Below are 12299 nucleotides of genomic sequence, written 5' to 3'. Positions count from 1 at the left end.
AACGCGATACCAGTGTTGTTCTGGAGAAAAATGGAGTTTCTGAAGGTTGCATATTATTTTAAAATATCTCGTTCGAAATTGTGGCGTTTATACCATGAACATGTAGGCCTATCAGAGAAATGTCATCTTGGAAGGAAAACTATTTTACCAAATGCAACTTGTTGACTATACGCTATTTTGATAGAATCATAGAAAATAGATTATTTGGTCTTATTCACTAAGATTTAAGAAATATGGTATTCCATGTAGTGTCGAACTCAGCTCATCTGATGACGATTTCAATGCAAGTAATCAGAAAACAAACTCGAAAGATTGATTTCATTTTGTTTGTTTTATTTTACTTAATTTTTCTGCCATTTTTGGCTAATCGCGAAGATCACTATGAAAGGTGATAAGATAAAATTGGCGAAACCAACACAATGTAAGTCCGTAGCGAGGGGTAGGCTAGGGAGGTTGAAGCCTAGAGTATTATACTGGCTGTGAGTTCAGACGCCAGATCTCCGCTAGTCTGCAAAATGCAGTCCAGGGTGTACTTACTCTATGTGGAAGAAAGGTTGGCATTTGCGTGTCTTCAAAATGGGTTACCCCTTACACCCGTACTCGGTGTAATTGTTAATGAGAATCATAAAGGCGAGCAGTAAGTGCAGCTGGCTTTATGTAACGAGTGGGATCACGAAGGTGGAGCAGAATATTAAGACTAAGTGTATGTTTGTCATTCTTTCATTCGAATTTTCCCCCGACATTTGTACATTTCCATGAGGTAAATCTCTTGTATGCTATCTAGAATATTTTTGTTCCAAAGTTGTGTTGATTTAGTAATAAAGTACTTTCGGTTTTGAATGATGGCGTGTCGATTCATATTCGTTTAATGATCACATAGCACAAGGTATTCCATATCTGTCGACCTATTCAAAAAGGTGAACACTTCTAATTTTTATCTTAATTTTAAAAATTTCTGCGAAGTGTCTTAAGAGGATAACATTTCGTACGAAAACTCAGAATTACATTGAAACTTACTAGTTTAAGGGAGCAATGGTGAAAGTGGTTTTCTGTTGTTTTTTCTAAATTTTTAATTAGTTATGACAAAAATGTAAGTGGAATTCCATTGTTCTCTCTCTAGGGAACGAAACTTTATGTGCTAAAAAACTCAGAAATATTTTTTTATGTGTTATAAATGTTGAAAATATGTGATAAAAACAGGGCAATATATGACAAAAAAAATTTGGTAACAATAACAAAATATTACATGCATTTTAAACACCTGAAATCAGTTTCTAAATGTTTACCTCTTAGCGAGCTATTTTTTGGATGAGTTGTAGTGGATCACCATAGTTTTTCCAAATTTTCCATTGTGAATCTGTGACGATTATCTCTAAAAGGCATCTTATATTGTGAGAAATATCGCTCCACGTCACAAGAAACAATTCTTGCATATTTCGAGCACGAAATGTCACTAACGCTGAAGTTTTCCAAAGTTTCCTCTTCCTCTACTTCACCTTCGAAAACACGTGCAATTTGGCACAAAGTTTGAAAACCTTGGTTTTTCCCAAAAAATTCTGTACATTTAGACATTAGCACTTGTGCGTTAGATCCATTGAGTTCTTTCAGTTTCGTTTCTACTATACGGACATCACTACTATACGTTACATGTGTAGCAGCCCCAGCTGCTTACAGCTATTTTCCCCCAATAGGGTCGTAGGCTAGGCGACAGAAGTCTGCCAGCAAGGGTGTTCAAAGACAAAACAAACCTAATAGCACTCTCGATATGAAAGATGTGCGGAGAATAAGCATTTTTCCTTCGAGGATTTCGAGGTAGCTGAAGTCAATGAGCGATTTTATGTATTTAAAATGAAAATCCGAAAAATATGTATTTACATACGAAAAACTGGAAAATGGTGGATGGTATAATGGAATTACATTTCATTTATAAATAATTACAGTTGTGACTTTTCTCCATTGAAAAGCTGAGAACTTAGCTCTTTCATTTGCCCACCCGAATAACATACTTGAGTGAATTTTGGAATCATTTTGTGTAGTATAAAAGAATCACTCACAGACAGAGAGGAATAAGTGAGAGAAACATAGATTGAATTAATCAGAAATTCATATAAAGCGATAGGAAGTGAGAACCATAGAAAGAAATATCGAAGCAGAAAAGGAAATATAGAAACAATTAAAGATTAAAAAGAAGGAAGGAAATAAAGAGAGAAAGCAGACGAAGTACGCAACAAAGATAAAAAGAGGCAGAGAAATAGAGAAAGAAGGAAACAAAGATAGACAAACAAGAAGAAATACATTTTTAGTTGCCATGACTACCGAACCTATTTGGTCCAGAGTCCACCCGCAGGAAATTATCTGTCTACATCACCGCCTGAAGCCGAAGCACAACAAAGGAACTAAGATGATTTGAAAGTGACAAGAGAGAGGGCCTTCCGAAGAAGACATGCGTTGTGCAACTTGTCTAAACAGCATCCAATGTCTTTATAAGTGAGGAAAATTGGTCAGTGTCTGCTTGGCAGGCCGAAGGAATTGCCTTAATGAAAGACCTCAGCGGGCGGCAAAACAGGTTGCTGCCTCCGTGTAGGATGGATGACATCAGAGCGAGATTTCGTAAAGAATACAAAAAGTGGCCACAAGGAAAGCGAAAGAGTGGTAAAAGAAAATGAAAGGTAGACACTGTGGCGGCGATTATAGGTGGTTTGGAGGGGCACTTGCCCTCACTATAAAGCTAAGCCTTGTCTACCAAGAAAAAGTAAACTCTACTTGATATTTTGGCATCTAATCGCCGCTACTGGCTTGAAATATTGAGTTATTAATGTTGAATTCGGAACAAGAATGACAAATTAAAGTTCAGGAGGGAAACCAGTTAAGTCAACATTCGTCAAACTCCAAAAATGAAATTCTAATTGGACATGTAAAGGAAAATGTCCAAAAACATATGATTCGACGAATGGAAGTGTCAGATGTATGAAACAAAATGAAGCATGTTTTAAAAGTCAAGTACAGCATCCACATGGCAGGAAATGACACCACTACCTCGCATGGCACAGAAAATGTACTTGCCTGTTTTTTCCCCCTGGCCCATCAAATGAGTGCAAAGAAAGAGATTGCTGAGGTTACATTACCCAACATGCATATGCGACTGTCGTATAGTCACATCTTCCAGCTCAATATAATTCACCAGCCTCCTTTCTGGAGCGAGCAGTTATTTTTTTTTTATTATTTATTTGAGAAATCCTGAATACAGAGAGAATCCATTTTATATCAACAGCGAGTAAAATAGAAATTAACAAATGAGAAGCACGCACACATATGTAAGAAGAATAATAAAATTAAAATAATAAAAATTAAACAATAATAATAAAACAATAACAAGGGTATAACAAATATTAATTTCTCTCCAGCTGCTTGATGCACGCATTTCTGAAAGCCTGCTTAGATAGATGGAAGCCTGGAGGATCAATTAGTGTATTGTACCTTGTTTGTAGCCTATGGAGAAATGACCTTTGTTCTAGGGATAGCCTACCCAGCGTCGAATAACATGGGTACCTGGGGGAAACCCTGGGGGGTAAAGGCGGTCAGGGGCGTGATGCTGATCACATCACCCCCACTCACGACCGGATCAAGAAAGTGTGGGGCGTTACCCTCACACCCCCTATACGCCTTCATGGCGTGGTGCTATGCACAGGGGAACACTTTACTTTTTTCTAGGGATAGCCTTGAGGCTTTTGTGTAAAAGAAGTTGTTGCATTTGCTGTTGGTACGTGGGATCCGGATGTGAAGATGTAGCAAGAGTTCGTTAGTGAAAAGTTGTCCATTCATGATTTTGAAAAGAAATGTTAGATCTGAAACTTGACGGCGAAGGGACGGATCGTGAATTTGAAGAGTGGATAGAATTTCATGTTTGGAAAAGTTTGCAAGGGCTGGGCATCTATGTTTGACTATTCTGATAAAGAAATTTACCACTTTGTTTGTTCTCTTTATATTGCTATCACAGGCCATTGACCAAATACAGGAACCATATTCAAGAATAGGTACGACGCACGATGTAAAGTAGGTTTTGAGGGTAGAAACATGAGTGATATCTGTAAATCTGTAAATTAGCCCAAGGGTTTTCATGGCTTTCGAAGTTATGTAATCTATGTGCTGGCTGAAAGTGAGTTTGCTGTCGAAAATGACTCCAAGATCTTTGTGCTGTTGTACGAACGGGTGATTTTGTTGCATAATCTATAGGATGGTGCTGTAAAATTGGATTTGAGGGTAAACCTCATAAAAACAGATTTCTCGGGATTTCTTTTTAGATTCCAGTCTTGGCACCAGCGTTCAATGTGTGTGAGATTGTCTTGCATGGAACAAGTGTCTTCAACTGAAGCGATGTTTCTAAATAACTTACAGTCATCAGCATACAATAAAATTGAGCATTCTGGAGAAATATATTCATGAATATCGTCCATGTAAAGAGTGAAACACAGGGACCCTAGAGAACTTCCTTGAGGCACACCGGAAACTACAGGGAGCCATGACGAAGAGCCACCAGATATGATAACCTTTTGCTTTCTATTGTGCAAGTGAGATGATAGTAATTTAAGAAGAGGTCCGTGAATGTTGAATCTGTTTGAAAGTTTATGGATGAGTTTTGTATGAGGGACAGAGTCAAACGCTTTAGAAAAATCTAAGTAAACGACATCCATGTCTTGCTTGGCACTCAGGCAGTTAACCGCGTTGGTGAGCAAACAAGCAAGGTTTGTGTCACATGAAGCATGAGGGGAAGGGGAAGGTTCTCTCCCTAGGGACATTTGGAATATTTTTATTTCTTCGTCACACACCATCTGCATTTTCGAATACTGACATGTCCGATATCACTGCCTGTATATGCAAATAAGTGATTCATGGATGAAATAAATCTTATCTTATCTAATATAATATGATGCACTAATTCAATGCATATATCGTTTTCAATTTATATGAATTTGACCATACTTTAGTTTCTTAGTAGCTATAGTTTTTTCTTCGAGTTGTTTTTATCCCAATGTATATTTTCTGATATACCTTGGGACAATGATATTGTACCTTTGGATTGTTGGATAGTACCTGGGTATAACTGAACATTGCATAATGTAATTATTTAAGTTTCAAAACCAGTCCAAAAGAAAACCCTAATTCAGATTAGATAGCGACCTTGTAAAGAGTACACTTTTCTATAAGAAAGTATTTACCTTATTGCAAATTATTACAATTCCGAGGTTATTGCAGTTGCACATTTTCTCATTTTCTCAGAAAATTAATGTACAACCATTTTCAAATGGGTATGTTGTGCCATTGTATTAGTATTTTAAATATCTGTTATTTTGAATCATGGGGACAGAAGAACGCCTAAATGGTCCGTATTTTTATGTCCTTGAACCCCGCAACCCCAATTTTTATATATGGCCACCATACATCAATCTCTTCAATGGAATGAATAGTCTTTAAACCGTGAGGTGGGGTGGCGTAGGGCAGCATCCCACCAACTATTTGCCTCTACACTATGGCCTATTTATGCTAAGCCTTGTATATACCAAGAGAAAGTGAATTGCCCTTCCTCTCCTCCCCCCAATTTTGACACCCCATCGCCGCTACTGGGAAGGTATAACAATATGAAGCACTGTCACATGAGGAATCTTTTTAACTGCATTGTTAATCATTGCTTACTTTTTATTGAACAATTTTCTAAATTCAAGCATAAACTTGTTGAGAGTAGTTCTGTAGGTTTCGATTACAGCGCCTTGAATAACGTAGTGTGGAAAACGACCCAAGAAACTGGTTCCCCGAGACGATGACAAGTAGATGGCAGTGCGATCGACCCAGGTGCTAATTTTGTTATGAAAGTAATGCGGCTTAGTTAGTTTTTGGAATATATTGTGTAGATTTGTTTGTCTTGAAAGGCGGTACGTGAATTGGTGGAAACAGTTATATTTGTGGAGTGATTTGCAGTCACGAAATGACATTAATTTGGAAAGAAAAGTAAAATAAAATTAATAAATAAATAGCATGCGTAACACAGAAGAAACATCGCAATGTGATTCCGGACGTCAGGTCTTGGACTGTGTGTTAGAGTTTATTTTTCTATGTTATTAGAATATAAATAGTATCCTGAGAGATATTTCATACCGAGGCGACAAACCACAAATGTCGCTTGAAAGCGAGCAGTCGGAAATCAATGATAAACGATACGAGGATTTCACACCAAAGCGACACGGGTCATTCGGTCCAAGGCAACTTTCATACCGAAGTGACACATGTTGCTTAGAAAGGAGCCAATCAAGAGCAACATTTCACATCGTAGCGGCATGACGGGAAGCACAGGCCAGCGTTCGGTTGGTGAAATCCTCAAGCGATAAGTGTCGCGTGCCGCTTGTCGCTTTGGTGCGCAATCTCACTAAAGCAAGACACTCATTGCATCGCGTATGCGCGAACAACAAACCACGGCAACATGTTGCAAGCTATTGAGGAAATGGTCCAGTTTGAGCGACGGAGAAGCGACAAAGCGACACGTGTGGCTTATCGTGTCGCCTAGATCTGTTGTTGTAATGTGCGGTTTATCGTGTCGCCTATCTGTTGTTCGCAAGCAACGCTTGCTAAGAGACTGAAGGCACCATGTCGCTTGTCACTTAGTTGGGCGCGTCGCTTCGGTCTCAGCACCCTTCCTTTAAGGAGCTTTCCGACCGAAGTAACAAGTAGCACGCGAATACGCCATATGAACGTGTCGTTTGCTGTTTGGACCCTCATGTGCAATGAATGCTATTTTACAGTCTTGAAGTGTGTGTCACTAGTGTGAAACTGTGAACATCCCGTGTCGCTTGTCCCATTGGTTTGAAAGTTTCCTTACACTCATGTCGATGGCACTAAGAAAGTTTTGTGGGGTTCCCTTTGTCGTTTCATGCAATCATCATTATCATCATCGTCGCGATTAGTTTAAAGCGGAAGAAAAGAGAGAGTAAATATCAAAAATAGAAATGCTTCAGTGTGTATATCTTTAAAAGAAATGATGATGATGATAATAATAATGAACCTAATTCATACACAAAAATTTAGTTGCCAAGAATATTCCACGCGTATTTTTTCTCCCATATTATTAACGAAAGTATGACGATAACAGGACGTGGTCGACTGTCTAGAATGTTCGTTAATATCTTCGCGACCACTGTACCAAATATCATAGCAATTATCAAATTCATAGAAATGCTTCATGTAAAAGAATCAGACGTTGCAGCGAAAACTCCATTTACTTCCATTATAAGCAGTCGAACACCAAGCACCGGGGTCAACACCAGCGCCTCTAGCGGATCATTTTCGAGTGGAACCAGCTTGAGAGCGCAGAAGCATGCCGTTTTCCACACTACGTTATTCTAGGCGCTGTAGTTTCGATAGAAATAACGATATGCAGATCGGTGTTGTGCAAATCATGAAATTGCTTTGTAACCATGATTAAACTTCGTTACTTATTCCTTTATTCAAGACGTTTCTAAAATAAAAGCATAAACATGTTGAGAAATAACTCTCAAACTTTCAATGAAAGTTATTGTCACATAAAAACTGCATCGTGGTACAAAACGTAACTGTGTGGAAGAAGTTTGTTTAGCGATCTATGTGAAATTCAGCTTTAAAATTTTTTTATCTCCTTTGAATTATCCTACTTTTGCTGTGCCCTCTATCAAGCCCCTAAGTAATTAAATTACTATTCCTCTTTTTATCTGATTACCTGATTTCAAGCCACCAAATTTGTTTTTATAGCTCTTGTAGTTTTTGAGATATTGTTAGTTGACGTAGACGGAAGGACGCACGGATAGATGCGACCGCCCTACAAGGGTCTACTTTCTTCAGCTCTTGCCCGTTAGTGCCATAAAAAGTTAATACAATGATGCAAGAGGAAAGGTTGATACAAAATATTTAAAATGGAATTACTTCTATAGCTTTCTAAACAGATGTGCATTGTATATTTATTGTCCAATCTCACGATTTAGCCGCTGGAGATTGCTGGTTCGAGTCCTGGAAAAGACACGTGATTTTCCACCAATTATTCGCCAGAAGTGACATAAAATGGACATACGTAATCTACGAAAATACATAATACAAATTATTATTATTCTCGAAATAAAATCGAAAATTCAACAATTTCATCGAGATATCTCATATTGAAGAAACATTATTCAAGTATTGGAAAGATCTTTAACAATGAATTTGTTATTTGTCTTTGTCATATCTTTTACATTTCTTGTGTAACCTGTTTATACCTCCCGTTTTATTAATATGTGCTAGTGCAAAACTCGATTCAAGTGTTGTGAGTAGAAAAACAAACTTTCTTCTGTTTACATATTATGAGGTATCAAGATGAACATTCGTTGCTTGCTGAAATACAAAGCTTGTCGGAAACCAAGGTTTAAATCTTAGTGCTTTGTCTGTGCGAATTCCAGTGATCTGATATTTATCAACGTTGTTTGCTCTCGATAGTGCAACAAGGTTTCCTGAAATTCTGAAAGCACTAAATATTATATCTGTTGACATGTGTAGTTTGTATATATAGAGTTCATGTGCTTCCATTTTATGTACTTTGAATAGAGCCGTGAATGCACGTCATCTATCAAGCAACAGGTCAGTGAATTCACTTGATTCTTTACTAGGATTCGCATATTTAAGAAAATGCAAACGCCTATAATAAATTTGTTAAAAAAATATTTTTTGCTTTTAATTTGTTTAAGTCGTCTATTAATTAGTCAATTTTCAAATGAAAGAGTTAGTTTGTATTAAAACGTACAGGTTTGTTCTTATCAATGTATTTATGTTCTTTGTAAAATTTATCGTTCGCTAGATTATTTTGGTGGTGTAATAATAATAACCCGTGGCTCGACATCTCTGGAAGGGCCTTGGCCTATCTCCCGACTGTCGGTTCCCTCCCACAATCCTACCGGTCCGTTCCGAAAATGTCACGAGTTTAACGCGTTAAACGAGTTATGGTAACTGGCCGTCCCATAAGTGCTCTCGTGCGTTTCGTTAGGTAAGTTATGCTGTCCCAAAAGTCGTTTTCCGTGCGTTTCGTGCAAGAACGAGATTCACCAAACGCACGAGCCAGGAGGCTGGTTTGTTCGGTGAGAATTGTCTGCTGCTCGCAGACAACGCGCGTACATGATGGCTTCAAACTGCACTAGTACGGGAAATGTATTATAATTTTAACAGAGAGCGACGTGAAGTAACATGCACACAATGAGTGTGCCTTAACTGTTCTCACAATATGATTAAAATGACCAATAGTATCAGCAATAGAATTTATTTCTTTCAGAACGACATGCCTTCAGCTGGTGCCATACGGAAACGTTCTCCAAACAAAACACTGCGTCTGCGCATTCGTCCAGGTTCACGAGCCCAGTTATCTTCGTGGAATTCGTTCGCTTCGTTAAGACTTTCGAAACGCACCCGCTAGAGGTGTGGAGATCTTCAACCAGTAATGGGGTGACGTGGGATCAGCACGTCGAACCCTCAGCCGTTATATTATAGGAAATTTCCCAGACCAGGTTACGCTACTTACTCGTAGCTCCCCAATTTACTCATGCCTTCCCGCAGTCGGATTAAACAATTAGAACAAATGTCCACTTCTTCCATAAAAATATATTTCTGGTACAGAGCTCAACATTTATAACATTTGAATTAGCTGATTAAAATGCTGTTTTGGTGCACATTTAATTATATCAGAGATTGCTAAAACCATAGTGCGCGCGTGCGCATGTGCGTGTACAAGAACATACCGAGCGATCTCGGAAGATCAAATGGATAGAGAGGGTAATACACAAAGGTGTTTCGAGGCGTGAATTGGACATCGATTGCCCAAGATTAACAAGCAGTGAAGGGGTACAGTAACCAAAAGGAAATCTCTGCTCACTGATATATATATAATATAATAATATAATAACAATCCATTGCGCAACAGCCCTGAAGAGCCTAGGCTTACCTACCGACTGCCGGTCTCCCTCCCACGCTCTAAGCGTGGAGACCTTCAATAGTCGGGAGGTCGGCCCGACGTATCCCCAGCCGCCCACCATTAAATTCCACCCTGCAAACATTAGTTCTATTCGGTAAGCAGATGAGGAACGTATGCTTGCTCGTAATGCCGGTGTTGAGCCGCAAGAGGGCATTAGTGTTCAACGAACCTAAGCAGGTCTTACCACAAATAGGACGTGGTTTTATGTGCAGGTGAGAGCTTTGCTTGTAGGTTTCGCAGACAGATGGCAGGAGCTTTCATTTTCTTTGCTGATATAAAAGCTTTCTTACGTGGGCAACGAAATTAGTAGTTGTGAAGTGTTATAGTTCTAATGAAAGGCAGTGGCGGCGATTGGGTTCCAAAACTAGGGGGGCAAGGACAATTTTCTTTCCCTCGTATATACTGTTTAGCATAATGCAGGGGCAAAAGTTGGCAGGGGGGGCAACTGCCCCCTGGCCGCCGCTGATGAAAGGTTTGTTATGCATGCCAATAATTCATGATAATTGATGTCCAGAAGGAAATGATTTGTGGTTAGTCAGCATGGGTTTCAGCAGTGTGCAATTGAACAGAAACAATAAGAAAAAAGACAACATGTTATTGTAAACTATAGGTATATTATTATTATATCCTTGAAGACGGTCCACCAGACTATTGAATATCTGGCAGAACACTTTTTGTTCGTTGTTCTATATTCCATACCGTTAATATAGTGTAGCATATTTTCTATATTTTGTTATTAGCTTTTACACGTCTCGTTAAGCAAAAAACCTTTGAAGGATGATGGGAAATATTAGTCACAAAGTTTATATTATTATGACTCCATGAGCGACATTCTAAACTAAATATTTGGATATAACACATTTGTTCTACTGATGGAACACTAAATTAACGGAGTTTTATTTCTATTATAGACTAATTTGCTTTTTTAATCGCTAATTTGAAACGGACCTTCGCTGAAGTCACCTAATCCTGGAATACATTTTTGCAGGCTAACGAAGTTCTGGCGTGTGGACTCACAGACCAGCCAGTATAATTCTCTGTGGGGATTTGTGTTGTGTCGTCCATGTATTTTTGCGATTGTACTTTCATCCATTTCAACTTATCCCCATCGTCGCGAGTAGCCAAAATTGGCAGAAATGCGACGTTAAATAAACTAAATCAATCAATCATGTACCATAATTACTGTGAATTGTCTGGTTTAGGCTGATAGGGTGATTGGTTGATTTTAGACGTCAAAGATGGAGGGGTTATCTCCAATTATTCTTAATAATAATCGACAACTTGTTAATTGTGCTGCACCAACGCCAATCGTTTGCGAGTTCAGATGAACGGGTTCACAGTTATCTTCTATCTTCTGCTAATGATCACACAGCCTCGTATCTGGATGCATGAACGATCATAGCCAGTGAGATTATAATTTCTTTACTCTTTGATGGCAAAATATAAATAACATTTTTTGAAATTTGATAAAAAAAAGTTTTCGTATTCAACAAATTTATGACACGCTCGTATCAATTTGAAAATGCTTTAATGTAACTTTTCTCTGCTACTTATTAAACGAGTTGCGCTAAGAAAAACATTATTTCAATCATATTGATATTATTTTTTCTCTTTTATTTTCAGTTGCGCAACTTGACATGGAAAGAGAAGCTATCTACGTGTGGTGCGTTGTGTTTCTCGCCCTCATTCACACCGACTATACCTGGAGAACGGATCGCAGTAAGTGTTGACATCTTTTGATTAAATTACATTTAATTCACCGTTGAGAACAATTATAACATAAAACTTTGGTATTAAATTTTCATGTGTATACAAGTCAGCGTGTAGAATTGGGAAGATCTGTACGTGCATTTCCATTTCTGTTTTGGGCTATTTTGCGTCGCTATGTTTTCTTACCTCTTGGCGGCTGGGGATACGTCGGGCTGACCCCCCGACTATTCCACTACTGGTTGAAGATCTCCACGCTTAGAGGTGACGAAGGAAAGCGTGGGAGGGAGACCGGCAGTCGGTAGGTATGCCTAGACCCTTCATGGGCTATTGCGCAACGGATTATTATTAAACTGATTTATTGATTTGGTTTATTTTAATTAGCTTTTCTGCCACTTAAGCTAATCGCGAAGATGAGGGTGAGTGATGATGTATGATGAAATCGATGAAGGGAAACTCATAAAGAACACCCATTCCCAGGCAGGGGTTGGAACCCTGGACTCCTGGAGTCGTAGCGTTCTGTGCTAACCACTCCGCCACGGAGGCCGCCAGCTCTACGTTGGTCAAGGGATTCAGTGCT

General features: G+C 38.7%; 1 protein-coding gene across 3 annotated transcripts in view; it reads left to right on the top strand.

Annotated features, from left to right (window-relative positions):
- The window catches only part of LOC145988169 (cysteine-rich secretory protein 2-like), a 146394-nt gene that overhangs the window by 113556 nt on the left and 20539 nt on the right, over positions 1 to 12299 (top strand). For all 3 annotated transcript variants that reach the window (XM_083123015.1, XM_083122999.1, XM_083123007.1), the window contains exon 2: positions 11636 to 11731. In XM_083123015.1, coding sequence (XP_082979141.1) covers positions 11650 to 11731 — 82 coding nt within the window. In that variant the 5' untranslated portion in view covers positions 11636 to 11649. The remainder of the gene's footprint in view (positions 1 to 11635; positions 11732 to 12299) is intronic.

This window comes from Lepisma saccharinum, chromosome 1 (assembly GCF_977018435.1).
Source record: "Lepisma saccharinum chromosome 1, izLepSacc3.1, whole genome shotgun sequence".
NCBI classification, from domain to species: Eukaryota; Metazoa; Arthropoda; class Insecta; order Zygentoma; family Lepismatidae; genus Lepisma; species Lepisma saccharinum.
The sequence above is the reverse complement of the archived record's forward strand: the minus strand, read 5'-3'. Positions and strand labels throughout refer to the sequence as shown.